The following is a 21949-nucleotide window of genomic DNA, read 5'->3' on the forward strand; positions in this document are numbered from 1 at the left end:
TCCTCACCGCTACCTGCAAATCCATCAACTTTTGTATCATCCACAAACTTGCAACCGTTGTGTCATACACAATGTTGCAAAAAGGGAAGTTCTCAGCTCTGATCCTGAGGAATGCCACTTGTCATAAGCATCATTCAGAAAAAGACAACCTCCCACTGCTACACTCTATCTTTTTTGACCAAGCCAGTTTTGTATCGACCTTGCCAGCTCACCTCTGATCCCATGTGATTTCATGTTTTGCATTAGTCTGCTAAGAGGGATCTTGTCAAAGGCCTTACTGAAGTCCATGTAGATAACATCCACTACCTTCTCCTCGTTAATCATCTTCCTCGAAAACACTCGATCAAGTTAGTGAGACACAATTTCCCCTTCACAAAACCATGTTGCCTCTCACTAACACGTCCACTTACTTCCAAATGGGAACAGATCCTTCTCGAAGAATCCTCTTCAATAACTTTCCTACCGTTGATGTAGGGCTCATGGCCTGCAATTAACTGGATTGTTCTTGCCACTTGAAGCATAGACAGCAAAGTCACTAGCGGCTGCATTGTGGTGGCACAGTAGTTAATAGTGTTGCCTCACAGTGCCAGGGACCAGATTTTGAGTGCTGGCCTTGTTCACTGTGTGGAGTTTGTGTGTCCTCCCCTCTGTCATCATGGGTTTCCTCCAGGTGCTCCGGTTTCCTCCCTCAGTCCAAAAGACCTGCTCGTTAGGGTGCATTTGCCCTGCTAAATTCTCCATCAGTTTTGCCCGAACAGGCGCCAGAGTGTGGCGACACTTGGATTTCCACGTGTTGATATAAGCAGACTTGTGACAGTACTAAATAAACTAAACTCCTCGTCTCCATCCAAACCAAAGATATATTCCAATAACCTCAACATAAGTTAGGGGGGAAATGGCCGAGTGGTATTATCACTAGACAATTAATTGAAAAAGTCACCTCATGTCTGGTGGATCATTGGGTCGAATCCCACTACAGCAGATGGTGGAATTCGAACTGAAGGAACGTGACAGTCTATTGCTCTCAGAATCTGAGGCATTGCTGTCTATTCTTCTCAGGTTTTTATCCAGTATTGGAACATTGTAGCCTATTGTTCTCAGATTCTGATCCAGAATTGTAACATTGCAGTCTATTGTTCTCCAGTGCTGCGGAATTTTTGTTATGAAGTGAAGTTGAATAGACTGGGGAATCCGCCGCCCTTTCCTATTCTGGCCTACACATCACTCTAAATCCTCATCACTATGCTTATTTCATAACTATCCTGTAAAAGGGTTAAGCGAGCCATTGAGTTGATTGGTAACTAGACACAACCTACAAATGCTGGCCCAGCCAGCGACATCACGTCCATGAATGAATGAAAATAAAAATAGTCATTCACATTGTGTTTGCTTTCTTATGGAAAATGGTGACACATCTGGTGTATTATCATTATTTAAAATGGGTTTCCTTTACTTATTAACCTTACCTAACCAGTGGTTTTGTGTGATGTCTCACAGCACCAGGGACCTGGGCTCGATTCCTGGCTTGGGTCACTATCTGTTCAGAGACGACATGTTCTTTCCGCGTCTGGGTGGGCTTCCCCCGGCTGTTACGATTTCCTCTCAAATTCCAAAGATGTGCGGGTTAGGTGGATTGGTCGTGCAAAGTTACCCCTTAGTGTCAGGGGGATTAGCGAGGGTAAATGCGTGGGGTTATGGAGGTAGGGCATGGGTTGGTTTGTGTTCAGTGCAGACTAGAATCGCCTCCATCTTCACTGAAGGATTCTATGATATTCCCTATGTTATTAAGGCAGGTGTGGTTCAGAACGGGAAAACTGATCAACCTTTACCCAAAGACAAGACATCGCACATATTACAAATGCCATCTCACAACAGAACATTTTGTGAAACTGAGGGAAATGGAGTGCATGTTTCATTTCGGTGGTCTTTTATTCGGAAGAATTCAGATATTTAGTATTTTTCTAACCAGTGCAGAGTCAGGGAAAAGACAGAGGGAGAGGAAGAAAGAACAAATGGTCTTGTGATAAGAGGGAAGGCTGGAGTTTTTTTTTTATTTGACAAAGGGAATGATGCTAAGAGACAATAAGAAATCTCACAACACCTGGTTAATGTCCAAAAGGTTTATTCGGAATCACAAACTTTTGGAGCGTTGCTCCATCCTCAGGTGAGTGGAGAACTGGACTAACAAACACGGCATATGTATACTATAAACAAACACTGATGCAAATGCAAGTAAATAGTTGGAATGCAAGTCTCTACAGGTAATTAAGCCTTTAGAGCTACAGAAAATGAAATTGTCGGGACGATGACTCACAGGTTAAAGAAGTATGAATTGTCTCAAGGCAGGATAGTTAACAAGATTTCACAAGCTCAGGCCAAATACTGAGAACGATGTGCAGTACAGCAAGAACTCAACGTTGAGGCTGTCCTCGTGCAGAACTTGGCTATCAGTTTCTGCCCGGTGATTTTGCATTGCTGTGTGTCTTGGAGGCCACCTTTGCAGGACACTGACCCAAAGATCGGAAGATGAGCGGGATTGACTGCTGACATTTTCCCCGATCAGCATTGCATTGACCCCCTCAGAATTTAAACACAGGACATGACAGACACATTATCCTTCATCATCCAGTACTTTCACGGACCAGAAAAGCTATGAGATCTTCTTCGGAGCCTTCAACATGTCATCGATGAAGACAAACATCTGGTCAAGGCCTCCCCATACTCCCAATACCTGCCTTCAGACAGCCACACAACCTCAAACAGACAATTGTTGCAGCAAACGACCCAGCCTTCCGGAAAATAGCGATCTGGACACCAGATACAACCTCTGTAGGACGTGCCGGATCATCGACATGGGTATCACCATCACAAATGAGGACACTATCCAGCAGGCACACGATATATACTCATGTGACTCGGCCAATGTGGTCTACCTTATACACTGCAGGAAAGGATATCCTGAGGTGTGGTACATTGATGCAACAATGCAGACGCTACGACATTGTATAAATAGATACCGCAGGACAATCACCAGGCAGGAGTGTCCCCTTCCTGTCGGAGAACAGGTCAGCAGTCAGGGGCAATCAGCCTCTGATCATTGGGTCAGCGTTCTCCAAGGCAGCTTTCAAGACACATGACAACACCAAATCACTGAGCAGAGACCGATAGCCAAGTTCCACCTGTGTGAGGATGGTTTCAACCCGGACCTTGGGTTCATGTCACACTATATTTAAACACAAACATTTGGCCGGAGCTTGCAAAATTCTACTAATTGTCATGGTTTGAGACAATGCATACCTCTTTAACCTGTGATTATCTCTCTCTCTATTCGCATTACCTGTAACTGTAAAGACTTGATTACCTGCAAAGACTTCAGTTGCAACCATTACCTTGCAATTCTGTCGATCTATATAGGCCCTGTTTGTGGACTCTCCATTCATCTGATGAAGGAACAGTGCTCCAAAAGTTGCTACCAAATACAGCTGTTGGACTTTAACTTGGTGTTGTGAGGCTTATTTCTGTGGCGACTCCAGTCCAATGCCAGCACCTCTGCATCATGGCTATCACCAACGGCACAAACCATCAGTTCAAAGTGGAGAGGATCTTCAACGATACCACCCACATCAACACAAACATCAAATTCCTACAAAATGCAAGAAAGCAAACAAAGTCCCAAATTGATACAGGTCATGAACTCAGTCAATGCGGCCGACAATACAGATTATGCCGAGAGACGTTGCTGTTGCATCTCTCTCACACTCCTCACTCACCTTGTACATTACTCTACAGCGGATGTCACAGCCTGGAAACTAAGATAGAGACAATATTGAAGGTGGCAGTGCAAGTGGAGAGTGTGGTGAAGAAAGCCTATGGTATAAGAGCTGGAGTCTAATGTTGCAGTTGTACAGAACGTTAGTTAGGCCGCATTTGGAGTACTGCGTCCAGTTCTGGTTGCCTTACTACCTGGAGGACATGGAGAATCTGGAGAGAGTGCAGAGGAGGATTACCAGGATGTTGCCTGGTATGGAAGGACTGGGGTATGAGGAAGGATTGAAGAAATTGGGGCTCTTTTCCCTTGAACGACGCCGACTGAGGGGGGACCTTATAGAGGTATATAAGATTATGAAGGGTATAGATAGAGTAAACAGAGGTAAGCTATTTCCTATAATAAAGACACATAGGGCAAGGGGCCATGGACTTAAGGTGAGGGGGGAGCGATACAACACAGATATTAGAGGGAGGTTTTTCACACAGAGGGTAGTGGGGGTATGGAATGGTCTGCCATGTAAGGTGGTGGAGGCAAACACGCTAAAGTCCTTTAAGAGTAACTTAGACAGGCACATGACTGAGTTGGAGATGGGTGGATATAGGACATCCTTTTAAATAAGGGTCATTAACATTGGGGCGTCCCTGGTAATGTAAATGGGTATAGTATGATAATAATGTTTTTTCTCTTTTCATTCACAGGTTTAAAACGGCCCACCTCGTGTCCAACGAGGGGCATACACGCGATGGGTCGTACTGGGACTGCTCTTGGTTGTTCGAGATTGGCCTAGTGCTTCATGTCGTTAGTGTGTGCCTAAACTGGACCAGATACTGGGCAAGACGACAGCTCAGTGACTATCACTGATTGTTGTGCAGACACATGGATTTGGGCCGGTGTCTGTGGGAGTTTGCATATTCTCCTTGTGCTTGTGTGGGATTTCTCCGGGTGCTCCTGTTTCCTCCCACACCCCAAAGAGGTGCTGTTAGGCTGATTGGCAGAAATAAATTGTCCCTAAATCAGTTTCCCTCAATCTGGATGGCCAGAAAATATTAGACAGGGGCGTGGGTAGAGAGGCGGACTGGTGGTGTTGAGATGGCGGCGTGGGCTCGTTGGGCCGAAGGGCCTGTTTCCCAGGCTGTTTTTGTTCTTTTTCTTTGTTCTTATTCTGAACTTGTGCTCAGGACATAGCAGACCAGAAAGTACAGGCCACCAAACAGACAAGACAACAAAACTACACCATCTGCATGAACTACAAGAAGATGAAACTTGAGAAACTCGACATTCCCACCAGCAGCAACCAAGCCTCCCCCGTACCACAGTAGAAAACAGTATCAATACAGTGAAGTCCATTGTCAACTTGCCGGACTACACCCTTCAACCAGATGAAATCGAAGTTCTCAGTCGAGGGCCCAATTTCTGCCCCACTAACAAAATGGACCCATTGGTCATGCGGCAGAAGGAGAGAAAAAACATCAGTCGAATGAGGCTCATGAAGCCCTTCGACAAGCCTCTTGAGGCTCACAGCCAACCCAATGAGACAACCAGATTATCTCAGCTGATGAAGGAGCAGCCCTCCAAAAGTTCACAATCACAAATAAAACTAGTGGACTTTAAGCTGGTTTAGCAATCAAATATCTGTTTGACTGAAAAAGTCGTTTAGCAATCCTGACTCTGATTGGCTGAGGCGGTCGCTCTACATTCCAGTTCCTTACATGATGATGCGGTCAGTTATGGAATTAGTCTCTGATTGGCTGAGTTGGCTGTTTGGCCAACTAGTCCCTTATTGGCCGAAGCAGTCATTTAGCGATCTAACCTCTGATTGGCTGAGGTTGTCGGTCGCTACTTTATCGAAGGGAGGAGATTGCACGAGGTGGATGTACTGGCAAAGGATATACTGGCTCTGGAGAGGGTGCACAGGAGATTCACTGGGTTGATTGCGGAGTTGAGAGGTTTGGCTTATGAGGAGAGACTGGGCTATACTTACTGGAATTCAGAAGAATGAGAGGTGATCTTATCGAAACATATAGGAATATGAAGAGAACAGATAATATGGAAGCAAGGAAATTGTTCCCACTGGCGGATGAAACTAGAACTAGGAGGCATAACCTCAAAATAAGGTGAAGCAGACTTAAGAATGTGTTGAGGAGCAACTTCTCACACAAAGATTTGAGAATCTGCAGAATTCCTGCCCAGTGAAGCAGTTGAGGCTACCTCATTGAAAGTTTTTTAAGGCAAGAATAGACACATTTTAGAAAGGTAAAGGAATTAAGGGTTATGGTGAGCGGGCGGGTAAGTGGAGCTGAGTCCATGAAAAGATCAGCCATGATCTTATTGAATGGCGGAGCAGGCTCAAGGGTCCAGATGGCCTACCCCTGCTCCTTGTTCTCATGTTCTTATGTAGAGGAGATTCACTAGGATGCTGCCTGGTATGGAATATCAATGTTTTGAAAAAAAATTGGATATGCTTGGGTTGTTTTTGTTGGAACAGAAATGACTGAGGTGCAATCTGATCGTGTTGTCCAACATTGTGGGACAGAGGGACAGAGTGGAGAAGAAAGAGTTCTTCCCCTCAGTTGGATGGCCAGTCACGGGATACAAGGTTTAAGGTGAGGGTAAGGAGGGTTGTGAAGTTTTTTTTTAACCCAGTAGGCAGTGACAGTATCGAATGCCCTGTATTGCAGATTGGTAGAAGTGATTTGATTCGCAAACTTTAAAAGAAGTATCTGGATGAACACTTCACACTTCCGTGCTATGGGCCAAGTGCTCGCAGATGGGGTTAGATGTGATTTTAACTGTTTATCGCGTGCAGGTGCAGACACATTTGGCCAAAGTGCCCCTGCGCTGTATGATTCTATCGTTCTATACCTCTCTCTTTTTTGTCTCCTTACTGTCCCATTTCCTCCCTTTCTTCAAATCAGCCAGAAATTTGAAATGGAAAAAGATAGGGATCTCCAAACAGAATCTTCGAAAACTCAATAAAATGTTCGTCCTCCCCCACCCCCTTCTCCTGTCCCAATCTCAGTGTCCAGAAGCTACTCAACTCCCTCTCTCAGTTTGGCATGGGGCTGCAGATTCCTTCCTGACACTTCTAAAATCATTCTCCCAGGATATTTCTCCACAAGTTCAGACTATCTGAATGGGTATGATTGGAGTTGCATCTAGTGACTATACTCTGGAGGCTTTCACGTCATGTCTCTTTCTCATGTTCTCTTCCTCCCTCACCATCTCTATTTTGACCTTTTGTTCCACCTCTCTCTGTTTCACCTACATTCTTCCTTTCTCACCTTCTGCTCACTCTCTGTAATTGTGAAGATGGATGATCTTATCTAGGTCGTGACCCCGCATCAACCCACCCACAACCTCTCCTTCTATCCTCCTTCTAAGTACTTCTAACTGTCCATATCTTTGCAACTTTCCCTGCCTCTCATGCACTCTGTTTTCAAAGGAGTGATGCAATATTTCTGACCATCTTTGCCAATAACCACAAATCAAATTGCTGCGAGGGGCTGAGAAGTGGCACAAGATCTGGGGTCTCCAGGTTGGGGTTATTGCCCAGCTGCCAGTCTCTGAAGAAAAGCATCAGCAACAACCCTCTGGGATTGCTGATTTATAGACATCAATCAATGTATAAATAAACAAACAAATTAATACATTAATAAGCACGGGGTGGGGGGGGGCTTATTTTAAAACAAACTACCAAAGGAATTTACACAGTATGTTGTCATACTGTGTGCGAGTGTGTGTGTGTGTGTGTGTGTGTGTGTGTGTGTGTGTGTGTGTGTGTGTGTGTGTGTGTGTGTGTGTGTGTGAGAGAGAGAGAGAGAGAGAAAGCACGTGCATGCGTGTGTGTGTGTGTGTGTGTGTGCATGTGTGTGTGTGTGTGTGTGTGTGTGTGTGAGAGAGAGAGAGAGACAGAGAGAGATAGATGCTGGGGGAGATGAAAAGGAATAGAGACAAATAGAGAGAGATGGGGAGAAATGTCTTTAAATATATTGCGAGTAGGGTTGACAAGGGGGAGCCAGTCCAAGTGGTATACTTGGACTTTCAGAAAGCATTTGCCAAAGTCCCCTATAAGAAATTATCGTGCAAGGTTAAATCACATAGGATTGGGGGAGTTGGATTGAGATGGTTAGAAAACTCGTTGGCAATGATGAAACAAAGAGTAGGAATTAATTGGTTCTTTGGAAATTGGCAGGCAGTAGGTAGTGTGGTGCTAGAGGGATCAGTGCTGAAGCCCTAGCTATTCATAACATATGTCACTTATTTGACGAGTGAACAAAATATAAATACAAAATATAACATCTCAAAGCTTGCAGTTGATACCAAATTGGGTGGAAGGGACAAGAGTGATGAGGATGCAGAGGTCAATCAGCATGATGTGGATAGGTTGGGTGAGTGGGTAAGTTAATGACAGATGCAGTATAATTTGGATAAATGTGGGGTTATTCACTTCGGAAAAAAAGACAAGAAGACAGATTACTGCCTGAATGGCTGTAAATTGGGACACAGGAATGTACAATGGATCCTGGGTATCCATGTGGACCAATCGCTGAATGTAACCATGCAGGTGCAGCAAACAGTATAGAAGGCAAATTGTATGTGGGCCTTCATGGCGAGAACCTTCGAAGGAGAGAAGCAGGAATGTGTGTTACAATGTGGCTTGGTGAGGCACAATTGCCAAATTGTGTGCAGTTTTTGTCCGGTTTTCAGAGGAAAGATGTTCTTGCTCTCGAGGAAGTACAGCGACGTTTAATAGGCTAATTCCAGGGGTGGCAGAACTGATCTATGAGGAGAGATTGGTTAGCTTCGGCTAGTTTTCGCTGAAATTCAGTGAATGAGTGGGATTAAGAACATAAGAAATAGGAGCAGGAGTAGGCCATCTAGCCCTTCGAGCCTGTCCCGCCATTCAATAAGATCATGGCTGATCTGAAGTGAATCAGTTCCACTTTCCCGCTTTCTCCCCATAACCCTTAATTCCCCTGTCTATCAGAAACCTATCTACCCGTGACTTAAATATATTCAGCGAGGTAGCCTCCACCACTTCAACAGGCAGAGAATTCCAGAGCTTCACCACCCTTTGAGTGAAGAAGTTCCTCCTCAACTCTGTTCTAAACAGCCCACCACCCTTATCTTGAGGCTGTGCCCTTTCGTCCTGCTATCCTTTCTAAGCGGGAAGAATCTCTCTACCTCTACCCTATCCATCCCTTTCATTATCTTATACGAGTCGATAAGATACCCCGTCATCCTTCTGAAATCCAACGAGTACAGACCCAGTCTATTTAGTCTCTCTTCATAGTCTAACCCCCTCATCTCCGGTATCAGCCTAGTAAACCTCCTCTGCACTCCCTCCAAGGCCAAAATATCCTTGTGCAGGTGCGGTGACCAAAACTGCACACAGTACTCCAGCTGTGGCCAAATCAGTGCCCTGTACAGTTGCAGCAAGACCTCCCTGCTTTTACATTCAATCCCCCTCGCTATGAAGGCCAGCATTCCATTCACCTTCTTGAACACATGCTGCACCTGCAGACTGGGTTTTTGCGACTCATGCACAAGGACCCCCAGGTCCCTCTGCACCGTAGCATGCTGCAGCTTTTCACCCTTTAAATAGTAATCCCTCCTACTATTATTTCTGCCAAAGTGGATAACCTCACACTTGCTAACATTATACCCCATCTGCCAGGTCCTTGCCCACTCGCTCAGCCTATCCAGATCCCTCTGCAGACCTTCCTCACCTTCCACGCAATTTGCTTTACCACTCATCTTCGTGTCATCAGCAAATTTCGTTACCCTACACTCAGCCCCCTCCTCCAGATCATCTATATAAATGGTAAACAGCTGATGCCCCAGCACCGATCCCTGCGGCACTCCACTAGTCACCAACCGCCAATCAGAATAGCACCCAGAATATCACCCTTTGATACCATTTCATACAGACTCATAAAATTCTAACAGCGCGAGAACAGATGTTTCCGATGGTGAGAGTATCCAGAACCAGGGGTAACAGTCTGAGGAAACAGGGTAAACCGTTTAAGACCGGGATGTGGAGCCATTTCTTCACCCAAACAGTTGGGAGATTGTGAAATTCATTACTGCAGGAAGCACTTGATGTCAAAATGTGTAGTGTATTAAAAAAGCGTCTAGGTATAGCATTTGGGCTGAATGGGATGGAGATTTATGGGAAGAAAGCAGCATTAGGCTATTCAGTTGGATGATCAGCCATGATTGTGATGAACAGCGGAGCAGGCTCGAAGGGCCAAATGGCCTCCTCCTGTTACTATCTTCTTTGATTCTATGTTAAACAGAGGGTGAGAGAGATGTTGGAGACAGACAGAATAGATATGGGGAAAGTGAGCGAGAAATATTCGAAGATAGATGGATAAATATGGGGAAAAAGCTGGACTGCGAGTTAAGAATGGAAAGAGGTTGGATGGGACAGAAACCTGGAGATCGGGGAAGAAAACTGCAAAGGGAGAAAGGGGTAGGATGGCAAGAGTCAGATTAGGAAAGAAATAGGGGAGCTGTAGAGACAGGGAGACAAGAATGGAAAGAGAGACAACCAGAACAAGGAATCTGGAAACTAGAACCAGAACAAGCTGGGGGGAAATAACAGATTGAGGAAGAGATTTGAGAAGGGAACGAACAATCCTGAAGTGACATCAAAATCAATCAGCTGACCCATCTAAAGAAGTGTTCAAACTGTTGTGGTCTTTTACAATTGGGTGTAGGAACAGATGGCAGATTGTATTGCCAATCTCTGACATACTTCTGTCCATTTCGGGTCTAATTAGAAAACCCGCCCTGTGTCAGCTAACCCTGTAACACAGATCAGATGAGATATCCAACCTCTCGGTAATATTTGTCTGATCATAATTTGCAGACATGCTCCATCAAATTGATAGAAGTGTAATTCACAGATATCTGATCCCCTGCCCCGATTAACCAGGAATGGTGTATTGGCTGTTACCAGTCTGCAATGCTAATCTTGAACTGAACTCCTCGAACAACAGCACCACATAGGGAAGTCCTGCCCGTTAGATTGATGCTGAAATCTTCTCCTTATTGTCGGTTCAGAGATGGAGAAATATTCACATTTTTTGTCACTAATTTTCAGGTTCTTATCCCTTGTTTTTTTTTTCTCTGACAGTTAATGTACTGGGAATTGTGATCCTGAGTCGGGGAAAGTGTGGCCTCTCCACCTGCACCACTCGCTACCTGGTGGCCATGGCAGTGGTGGATCTACTGTTCATCATCATAAACCCCATCCTCAACTACATAAATAATTATTATTTCCCCCTGAATTTCCTGTCCCTCACATCTGTATGTCGGATGAAAACTGTCCTGGAGACTTCAACTGCAGACTGTTCTGTCTGGTTCACTGTCACTTTCTCCTTTGATCGATTTGTGGCCATTCGCTGCCAAAAAATGAAAACTAAATATTGCACTGGGAAAACTGCAGCTGTGGTTCTGGCAACAACTGGCATCCTGCTCTCTGTGAAAAACATTCCCTTCTATTTTGTATCTGAACCTCAACTGATAATCGACAATGCCGAGTGGGGCTGTAATGCCAAGCCAAGTGTTTGGACTGATCCCTGGTGGATTGGTTTTAACTGGTTTAATCAGGTTTTAACCCCACTGCTCCCGTTCAGTTTAATCTTGTTGATTAATGCTCTAACAGTCAGTCACCTTTTAATGACCAGTCAAGTGCCGAACGGTCTGAGGGCTCAAAGTAAAGGAGATAATCGCAGAAACCCCGAAATGGAAAGCAGAAGGAAGTCAATGATTTTACTCTTTAGCATATCCGGAGTTTTCATTCTGCTCTGGTCGGTTTATGTTGTGAAATTTTTCTATGTAGATGTGAGAAGATTAATGTATCTCACGATTCCTGAATATACATTCCAAATAGTTGGATTTATCCTGCGAGATTTAAATTGCTGCACAAACACATTTATTTACGCAGTGACTCAATCCAAACTCAGGGAGCAGATCAGAATCGCGGTGAAATATCCGGTTATAGCAATTACTAATTTAATAAAGAGACAAAACTGAGCGACATCCAGTAAGCCTGATTAACTGACTTCCTCAGCCAATAATAGACTGGGTCAATAATTGAACATCTCAATCAAACGCTCAATTTCTAACAACTGCGACAGCCAATCAGAAATGGGATTGCTAAACGAAAACCTCAGCCAATAAGAGGGTGGATCGCCAAATGACTGCTTTGGCCAATTTGGGACTAACTGGCTAAACGGCCACCTCAGCCAATCAGAGGTTAATTCCCTAACTGTCCTCGTCAGCCAGTAAGAAACTGGATTGCAGAGTGACCACCCCAGCCAATCAGAGGCGATTGCTAAACGACTGGATCAGCCAAACAAATATCTGATTGCTAAACCAGTTTAAAGTCCAACAGTTTTATTTGGAATCACGAACATTCGGAGCGCTACTCCTTCATCAGTTGAGTTAATCTGGTTGTTTCATTGGGTTGGCTTCAAGGGTCGTCAATGAACTTCCAGAGCCTCATTCAACTAATGTTTTCCTCTGTGTCTGCCACAAAACCAGTGGGTCCATTCTGGTGATGGGACAGAAATTGGGCCTTCGACTGAGTACTTCGATTTCATCTGGTTGAAGGGTGTAGTCCGACAAGTTGACAACGGACTTCCCTGTAGTGGTATTGTTTTCTACTGTGGTACCGGGGAGGCTTGGTTGCTGCTGGTGGTGATGCCGAGTTTGTCAGGTTTCCTCTTCTTGTTGTTCATGTAGGTGGTGTACTTCCGCTGTCTTTTCTGCTTGGTGGCCTCTACTTTCTGGTCTGCAGTGTCCTGAGCGCAAGTTCAGAATATTGCCTCTATCTTAGTTTCCACGTTGTGGCATCCGCTGTAGAGCTAGTGTGCAAGGTGGTTGAGGAGTGTGAGAGAGATGCAACGGCAACATCTCTTGGCACAATCTGTATAGTAGGTCGTGTTGACTGAGTTCGTGATCTGTATCCTTTCAGGACCTTGTTTGCTTTCTTGCATTTTGTAGGAATTTGATGTCTGTGTCGATGTAAATGATATAATTGAAGATCCCCTCCACTTTGAAGCGACGGTTTGTGCTGTTGGTGATATCCGTGAAGTAGAAATGCCGACATTAGACTGGAGTCACCACAGAAAGAAGTCTCACAACACCAAGTTACAGTCCAACAGCTGTATTTGGTAACACGAACTATTGGAGCACTGCTCCTTCATCAGGTGAATGGAGAGTTCACAAACAGGGCCTACATAGATCGACAGAATTGCAAGGTAATGTTTGCAATTCAAGTCTTTGCAGGTAATCAAGTCTTTCCAGTTACAGATAATGCGAATGAAGGGAGAGATAATCACAGGTTAAAGAGGTATGCATTACCTCAAACCATGACAATTAGTAAAATTTTGCAAGCTCAGGCCAAATGTTGGGGTTTAAATGTAATGTGACATGAACCCAAGGTCCGGGTTGAAACCATCCTCACACATGTGGAACTTGGCTATCGGTCTCTGCTCAGTGATTTGGTGTTGCCATGTGTCTTGAAAGCTGCCTTGGCGAACGCTGACCCAATGGTCAGAGGCTGATTGCCCCTGACTGCTGACCTGTTCTCCGACAGGAAGGGGACACTCCTGCCTGGTGATTGTCCTGCGGTATCTATTTATACAATGTCGTAGCGTCTGCATTGTTTCACCAACGTACCGCATCTCAGGATATCCTTTCCTGCAGTGTGTAAGGTAGACCACATTGACTGAGTCACATGAGTATATATCGTGTGTCTGCTGGATAGTGTCCTCATTTGTGATGGTGATATCCATGTCGATGATCCGGCACGTCCTACAGAGGTTGTTGTCTGGTGTCCAGTTCGCTATTTTCCTGAAGGCTGGGTCGTTTGCTGCAACAATTGTCTGTTTGAGGTTGTGTGGTTGTCTGAAGGCAGGTATTGGGGGTATGGGGAGGCCTTGACCAGATGTTTGTCTTCATCAATGACATGTTGAAGGCTCCGAAGAAAATCTCATAGCTTTTCTGGTCCGTGAAAGTACTGGATGATGAAGGATAATGTGTCAGTCATGTCCTGTGTTTAAATTCTGAGGAGGTCGATGCAATGCTGATCGGGGAAAATGTCGGCGGTCAAGCCCGCTCATCTTCCGATCTTTGGGTCAGTGTCCTGCAAAGGTGGCCTCCAAGACACACGGCAATGCATAATCACCGTGCAGAAACTGATAGCCAAGTTCTGCACGAGGGCGGCCTCAACGTTGAGTTCTTGCTATAATGCATATCGTTCTCAGTATTTGGCCTGAGCTTGTGAAATCTTGCTAACTATCCTGCTTTGAGACAATTCATACTTCTTTAACCTGTGAGTCATCCTCTCGACAATTGCATTTTCTGTGGCTCTAAAGACTTAATTACCTGTCGAGACTCGCATTCCAACTACTTACTTGCATTTGCATCTGTGTGTGTTTCTAGTGTATATGTGCCGTGTTTGTAAACCCAGTTCTCCACTCACCTGAGGATGGAGCAACGCTCCAAAAGTTTGTGATTCCGAATAAACCTTTTGGACATTAACCAGGTGTTGTGAGATTTCTTATTGTCTCTTAGCATCATTCCCTTTGTCAAATAAAAAAAAAACTCCAGCCTTCCCTTTTATCACAAGACCATTTGTTCTTTCTTCCTCTCCCTCTGTCTTTTCCCTGACTCTGCACTGGTTAGAAAAAAACTAAATATCTGAATTGTTCCGAATAAAAGACCACCGAAATGAAACATGCTCTCCATTTCCCTCAGTTTCACAAAATGTTCTGTTGTGAGATGGCATTTGTACTATGTGCAATGTCTTGTCTTTGGGTAAAGGTTGTTCAGTTTTCCCGTTCTGAACCACACCTGCCTTAATAACATAGGGAATATCATAGAATCCTTCAGTGAAGATGGAGGCGATTCTAGTCTGCACTGAACACAAACCAACCCATGCCCTATCTCCATAACCCCACGCATTTACCCTCGCTAATCCCCCTGACAATAAGGGGTAACTTTGCATGACCAATCCACCTAACCCGCACATCTCTGGAATTTGGGAGGAAATCGTAACAGCCGGGGGAAGCCCACCCAGACGCGGAAAGAACATGTCGTCTCTGAACAGATAGTGACCCAAGCCAGGAATCGAGCCCAGGCCCCTCGTGCTGTGAGACATCACACCAATCCACTGGTTAGGTAAGGTTAATAAGTAAAGGAAACCCATTTTAAATAATAATAATACACCAGTTGTGTCACCATTTTCCACAAGAAAGCAAACACAATGTGAATGAATATTTTTATTTACGTTCATTCATGGACGTGATGTCGCTGGCTGGGCCAGCATTTGTAGCTTGTGTCTAGTTACCAATCAACTCAATGGCTTTCTTAACCCTTTTACAGGATAGTTATGAAATAAGCATAGTGATGAGGATTTGGAGTGATGTGTAGGCCAGAATAGGAAAGGGCGGCGGATTCCCCAGTCTATTCAACTTCACTTCATAACAAAAATTCCGCAGCACTGGAGAACAATAGACTGCAATGTTACAATTCTGGATCAGAATCTGAGATCAATACGCTACGATGTTCCAATACTGGATAAAAACCTGAGAAGAATAGACAGCAATGCCTCAGATTCTGAGAGCAATAGACCGTCACGTTCCTTCAGTTCGAGTTCCACCATCTGCTGTAGTGGGATTACGACCCAATGATCCACCAGGCATTAGGCGAGTTTTTCAATTAATAGTCTAGTGATAATACCACTCGGCCATTTCCTCCCTAACTTATGTTGAGGTTATTGGAATATATCTTTGGTTTGGATGGAGACGAAGAGTTTAGTTTATTTAGAAATGTCACAAGCCTGCTTATATCAACACTGAAATGAAGTTACTGTGGAAATCCACATGTCGCCACACTCTGGCGCCTGTTCGGGCAAAACTGATGGCGAATTTAGCATGGCAAATGCACCCTAACGAGCAGGTCTTTTGGACTGTGGGAGGAAACCGGAGCACCTGGAGGAAACCCATGATGACACAGGGGAGGACACACAAACTCCACACAGTGAACAAGGCCAGCACTCAAAATCTGGTCCCTGGCACTGTGAGGCAACACTATTAACTACTGTGCCACCACAATGCAACCGCTAGTGATTTTGCTCTCTATGCTTCAAGTGGCAAGAACAATCCAGTTAATTGCAGGCCATGAGCCCTACATCAACGGTAGGAAAGTTATTGAAGAGGATTCTTCGAGAAGGATCTGTTCCCATTTGGAAGTAAGTGGACGTATTAGTGAGAGGCAACATGGTTTTGTGAAGGGGAGATCGTGTCTCACTAACTTGGTCGAGTGTTTTCGAGGAAGATGATTAATGAGGTTAAGGTAGTGGATGTTATCTACATGGACTTCAGTAAGGCCTTTGACAAGGTCCCTCTTAGCAGGCTAATGCAGAACATGAAATCGCATGGGATCAGACGTGAGCTGGCAAGGTCGATACAAAACTGGCTTGGTCAAAGAAGACAGAGGGTAACAGTGGGAGGTTGTCTTTTTCTGAATGATGGCTATGAGAAGTGGCATTCCTCAGGGATCAGAGCTGAAAACTTCCCTTTTTGCAACATTGTGTATGACACAACGGTTGCAAGTTTGTGGATGATACAAAAGTTGGTGGATTTGCAGATAGCGGTGAGGACCATAAGAGGATGCAGCAAGATATGGATCGATTGGAGACTTGGGCGGAGAGGTGGAAAAACGTAATTTGACCTCACTGGAATGGCAGAGGTTGAGGGGTGACCTGATAGAAGTCTACACGATTATGAGAGGGGTGGACAGAGTGGATAGTCAGAAGTTTTTTTTTTTCCCCAGAGTGAAAGAGTCATTTACTCGGTGGCACAGATTCAAGGTGTAACAGTCAAGGTTTAAAGGAGATTACGAGGCAGATTTTTTTTTTACAAAAATGGTGGTGGGTGCCTGTAACTCATTGCCGGGGGAAGTAGTGGAAGCGGATACGGTAGTGACTTTTAAGAGGCGTCTTGACAACTACATGAATAGGTTGGGAACGGAGGAATATGGACCCTGGAAGGGGATAGATTTTAGTTCAGTTGACGCAGCATGGTCAGTTCAGGCTTCGCGGGCCAAACGGGCCTGTTCCTGTGCTGTAATTTTCTTTGTTCTTACTCTAAAGCCTGGAACAAAAATGATGAATGATTTTAGCGCTTAATGAATCAAGTCACGAATTTATTGGAGGTGATGAATGACAAAAAGTTCAATGATGTGTATTATCCTTACAGTAATATTTACGGGCACATCCTGATATAATATAAATAGGTTTATGTTAATGCTGAAGTAAATTATGTCAAACCAATAATATGTGTGCATTGAGAGGCGCTTTCAAGTCTCCACACTTAAACATTAACATTGATCTTAAAAGAAAACATATACTATGATCATTCCAATGCGGGTAGGATGGTCTGTCGGAGATTCGGTACAGACTCGTTGGGCCATATGGCCTCCTTCTGCACAGTCATGTCTGCCTCTCCATTATTTCCAACTTCCCATACTTCCCTGAACCTCAACACCCCATCTAGGCTGTAAATTCTCTTCTTTGCGTGTAAAAAGTGTTGGTTTGAACAGGGTGAGGTGAAGCTGTTTGTTTAGTGACTGTAATTGATGTGAGTCTCCATGGATCTGATTAGTGTGCCTGGAAGGATTTCCCCCTTCTAATAATAAGGGATTCCGTTCAATGTGTTGTCCCATTGAGTCAGCGGGAGCGACAACTCCAACACTAACAGCGATCAGCGGCTGTGGAGAGAGAGGGAGCGAGAGGAGAGATCAGAATCTGGGAGCAATGGCCCAGAATGTTCCAACAGTGGATCAGAATCTGGGAACAATGACCCAGAGTGTTCCAACAATTGATCGGAATCTGGGAACAATGGATTGGGAGCTTCCAGCCATGGACAAAAGTTTTTTCCATTGGATTTCTATGTTTACCTCAGATGATTGGAGGATACCATTAGCTTATCGGATTGAAGGTCTACTGAAGGTGATTCAGTACATTTACTATCCCATCTTGGCGATTGTTGGAGTTCCGGGTAAGTCCCTGTCTGGAATTGTACCAGTCCGACTGCCACTGGAATCGGAGCAGGCAAGGGTCAGAGCATGGGAAGGTCTGTTGAACATGGGGAGGATTTTGCAGTTTTCGGAAAAGTGAGGCTGTAAAGTTCTGTCCCCAGTTCCTAGTTCGAGAAAGGCTGTTTAACTGTATTGATTTCCTTGTCATTTACTGTGCTGGGTTTGCTGCTCTTGTTGTTTCTGTTGAATCACTATATCCTGTTATTAATTCTTTCAGCCGCTGACAATTGTCTCAGGGCCTATGGGCTAGGGTGTCTTCTGTGTGCTGTGACTATCCATAGACATGTGACCTAACACAAATCCTTTGTGAGAAAAATATAAAGCAGAATCGTTTTTTACCATCTGCATGTAACGCCAGTTCACTGCCAATTGCCCACCCAGTCACCACGCTGCAGGATGCATTTTATTGATCATGTTTGCACAGCAGGATCTCAAGAGAAAAAATATTTCATATTGAAATTTATTCATCAATGTCACAAGTATGCAAACATTAACACTGCAATGAAGTTGCTATAAAAATCCCTGAGCCGCCACACTCCGGCGCCTGTTCAGGTACACTGAGGGAGAATTTAGCACGGCCACTGCATCAAACCAGCACAACTTTCAGATTTTGGGAGGAAACCAGAGCACCTGGAGGAAACCCACGCAGACACAGTGAGAACGAGTAGACTCTGCACAGTCAGTAGCAAAGCCTGAAATTGAACCAGGGAACCGAGTGCTATGAGGCAACAACACTGTCCCCTGTACCACCACAAACTTTCCTGGAGTCACAGAAACACAAACATAAATGTATTAATAGAGACATTTACTGATAGAAGCAATCAGATTTAGACACTTACTCCCACTCACACAGAAATTCAGAAGCCAAAATTGTTGTAAGCCTCCGGAATAACACACACTTAGGAGCACTCATCAGGTACTCTGGTGCTCACACACAACACGCCCACACACATACACACAGACACATGCATAGGAGTAATGGTGTTAATGGCTGAGCTGTCGTCGAAAAACATGAGTCGGTGTCACAGGGTTGACTGTAGTGTCAGAGAGATGGGATTTTGGACCGGTTGTGGATGTAGTGAACCGTAGTGGATCTAGGCTGTCTGGGAAGCCGGAACTGATTAATGCCATGACTAACCTTTTCATGCATTTCATAATATTGGATGTCGGAATCACAGGATGAGAGTCATTAGGCAGCTTGCTTGGCTTTTCCTTTGGTACTGGCCTTTGTTAGAGTTTTTACCTGGTGCATATATTGACAACATTCCTGCCATGAGAGGACTCATGGAGATGTAAATCTAATAGAGATTCTGTGCTTCAGGGCATCAGGATCTCCCTCTGCCAACTGTTAGTATTGTCCAGAGGAAAGGGTCAAACCAACACTGTTTGGTACCAGCTCTGTTGCGGGAGTTGTCAGTGAGCTGCCTGAGAGACAACAGATTACCACCTACAGGACTCCACTCCGCATCTTCTGTTAGGGTTTACTGCCTCATCCTTCTTACCCTCCAAATCCTTCACAGGCAGAGGGGATATTTACCTGTAGCTGAGTGAGGGATAATGTTGAGGACTCCCTGGAAAGCTCTCTCCCAAATGTTATCTTTGTGTCACTACCAAGGAGCAGTACAGTGGCATAGTGGTTAGTACTGCTGTCTCACAGCATCAGGAACCTGGGTTCAGTTCCAGTTTTGGGTCATTGCCTGTGTTGAGTTTGTACATTCTCTCTGTGTCTGTACAGGTTTACTCCAGATGCTCTACTTTCCTCTCACACTCCAAAAGACGTGCTGGCTTAAAAATATATATTCCAATTGTTGTGTTTTTGTACTTTAAAAAAAAAATAACCCATCGTAAGTCTAAATGGTAATTCCTTCCATTGAATCATATCTAATTTTATTCTTTATTTCCTTCCTGACAGTGAACATAATTACAATTGTGACACTGAGGAGCAGAAACTGTGGTCTGTCCAAATGTGTCACTCGTTACCTGGTGGCCATGTCAGCGGGGGATCTGCTGGTCGTTATCCTCGACCTGATATTGAGACACATTCCCATTGTTTATTGGGAACACTTTTATTTTGTGCGCTCTCTCCCCGTGTGTAACGTCCACGCTGTTCTGCTTTATGCAGCCACTGACTGCTCTGTCTGGTTCACCGTCACTTTCACCTTTGATCGATTTGTGGTCATTTGTTGTCCCAAGCTGAGAAGTAAATATTGCACTGAGAAATCGGCGGCTGTGGTTCTGGGAACAGTGACGGTGCTGAGCTGTTTAAAGAACATTATCTGGTATTTTATGTTATTAAATACATATTGGCTGCGCAACCTCCCCTGGTTTTGTGAGTTCACAGGTGGTGTTATGTACTCTCTGGTCTGGGGAACAATCGAGTTCCTCCATTACATTCTAACTCCGTGTGCCCCATTCGTCCTGATTCTGTTGCTCAATGCTCTCACCGTCAGACACATTTTAGTGAGCAACAGAGCCCGCAGGAGACTCCGGGCTCACAGCAGCGGGGACAATCCCAGAGACCCAGAGATGGAGAGTCGAAGGAAATCCATTATTTTCCTATTTGTTATCTCAGCCAATTTCATTATCTTATGGTCAACATTCATGGTTTATTCAGTATGGAATCGCATGTATGATTTGGGGTTTAATTTTAGATTAGATTTTTATGTTATGGAATTGGGCTTCATGCTGCAACTCACAAGTTGCTGTACAAATACTGCTATTTATGCCGTGACACAAACTCAGTTCAGGCAGCAGCTAAAAAATCTACTGAAATATCCCCTTACTGTAATTTTTCAACTCAATACAGCCTGAGAGGAAATGACAACAACAAGACCTCTGACTCTTCCTATTAGGCATTCAAACTATAAATCACCAAACAGCCTCACAGCGACAGAAAGAGTGACAGATAGAGCGACTGGACAATGTTAGCAACAGCGAGATTATTAGACAGAGAGTGGCAGAGAGAGGGAAAGGCACAAAGACTTGGAGAGCAAAAGAATTTGAAAGAGTTTCTAACAGGTACAGGAAAATAAACAAGGAGACAGAGAGATAGAAGAGCGGCAAAGACAGAGTCTCACAGAACGAGAAAGGCAGAAATAGTGAGGAAAATGGCGAGAGAGATAGACAGGGAATGATAAAGGGAGATAGAGGAAGACAGATTGGAGTTTGTAATACGAGAGGGAGAGGGAGACAAGGCGGGGGGGGGGAGGGGCAAGGAAACGGGAGACAAAGAGTGACACAGAAGGAAATACGCAGAGACAGATAGAAACAGAGATATAGAGACACAGAGCAGGAGAAAATGGGGAAGAGTGAGACTGAGAAAGCACAATGGACAAAACAAGAGCAAAAGTCAGAGCGAGGTGTGTGTGGGGGGGTGGCAGACAGACAAATAAGTTAAAGAGGGACAGAGAGTGGGAGTAGGAGAGTGACACTGGGGGGGGGGGCAGGAGGGACAGAGGAAGAGGGAAGAGAGAGGGAGAGTGGGGGAGAGGCAGAGAGATAGCAAAAGACACAGCGAAACATCGAGAGAGACAGAGGCACAGAGAGACATAGAGAAAGAATGACAGAGAGGGAGCCACAAGAAACGTAGAAAGAGGTAGACAGATGCATTTAAGTACTTTAATGATAACCATCAGGTGGAGCTTTGGAATATGAGCTCCCTGATTGAGGCAATTAATGTTTGTCACTAGAACTCTCCATTCACCTGACGAAGAATTTACTATCAAATAAATCGGTTGGGCTTAAACCTGGTGTTGTCAGACTTTTTACTGTGTTTATCAATGTCCCAGGGAAGGGCCACAGCAATGTGGTTGACACTTCATTGCCCTCTGAACATGGGCAACTAAGCAGCAGATAATGTCAGTGTTAGCAACATCAACAAGGGACGAATGTCACCAGCCACTACTCTTCACACTTGGGAATGGCTGGAACGGCCGTAGACGTGGCTGCACATGGTCAGTGCGGGACCGTTCATGGGGTCTTTGTTCCTGATAATGGTAGATGCTGATTCACAATGGATGGCCGTACAGAGGGTGAGTTCATCAAACACAAGGACAAGAGTGG

The 21949-nt window shown here is 44.7% G+C and overlaps 1 protein-coding gene across 1 annotated transcript; it reads left to right on the plus strand.

The window, feature by feature from the left end:
- Positions 1 to 17603: 17603 nt before the first annotated feature.
- On the plus strand, positions 17604 to 20698 carry LOC145362437 (putative G-protein coupled receptor 139). Its single transcript, XM_080218465.1, has 2 exons — positions 17604 to 17847; positions 19800 to 20698. The coding sequence occupies exons 1-2, from the start codon at positions 17604 to 17606 to the stop codon at positions 20696 to 20698; spliced, it is 1143 nt and encodes a 380-aa protein (XP_080074591.1).
- The last annotated feature ends 1251 nt before the right edge of the window (positions 20699 to 21949 follow it).

Source organism: Carcharhinus amblyrhynchos, unplaced genomic scaffold, assembly GCF_965287045.1.
Source record: "Carcharhinus amblyrhynchos unplaced genomic scaffold, sCarAmb.v2.hapA scaffold_38, whole genome shotgun sequence".
Lineage (NCBI taxonomy): Eukaryota > Metazoa > Chordata > Chondrichthyes > Carcharhiniformes > Carcharhinidae > Carcharhinus > Carcharhinus amblyrhynchos.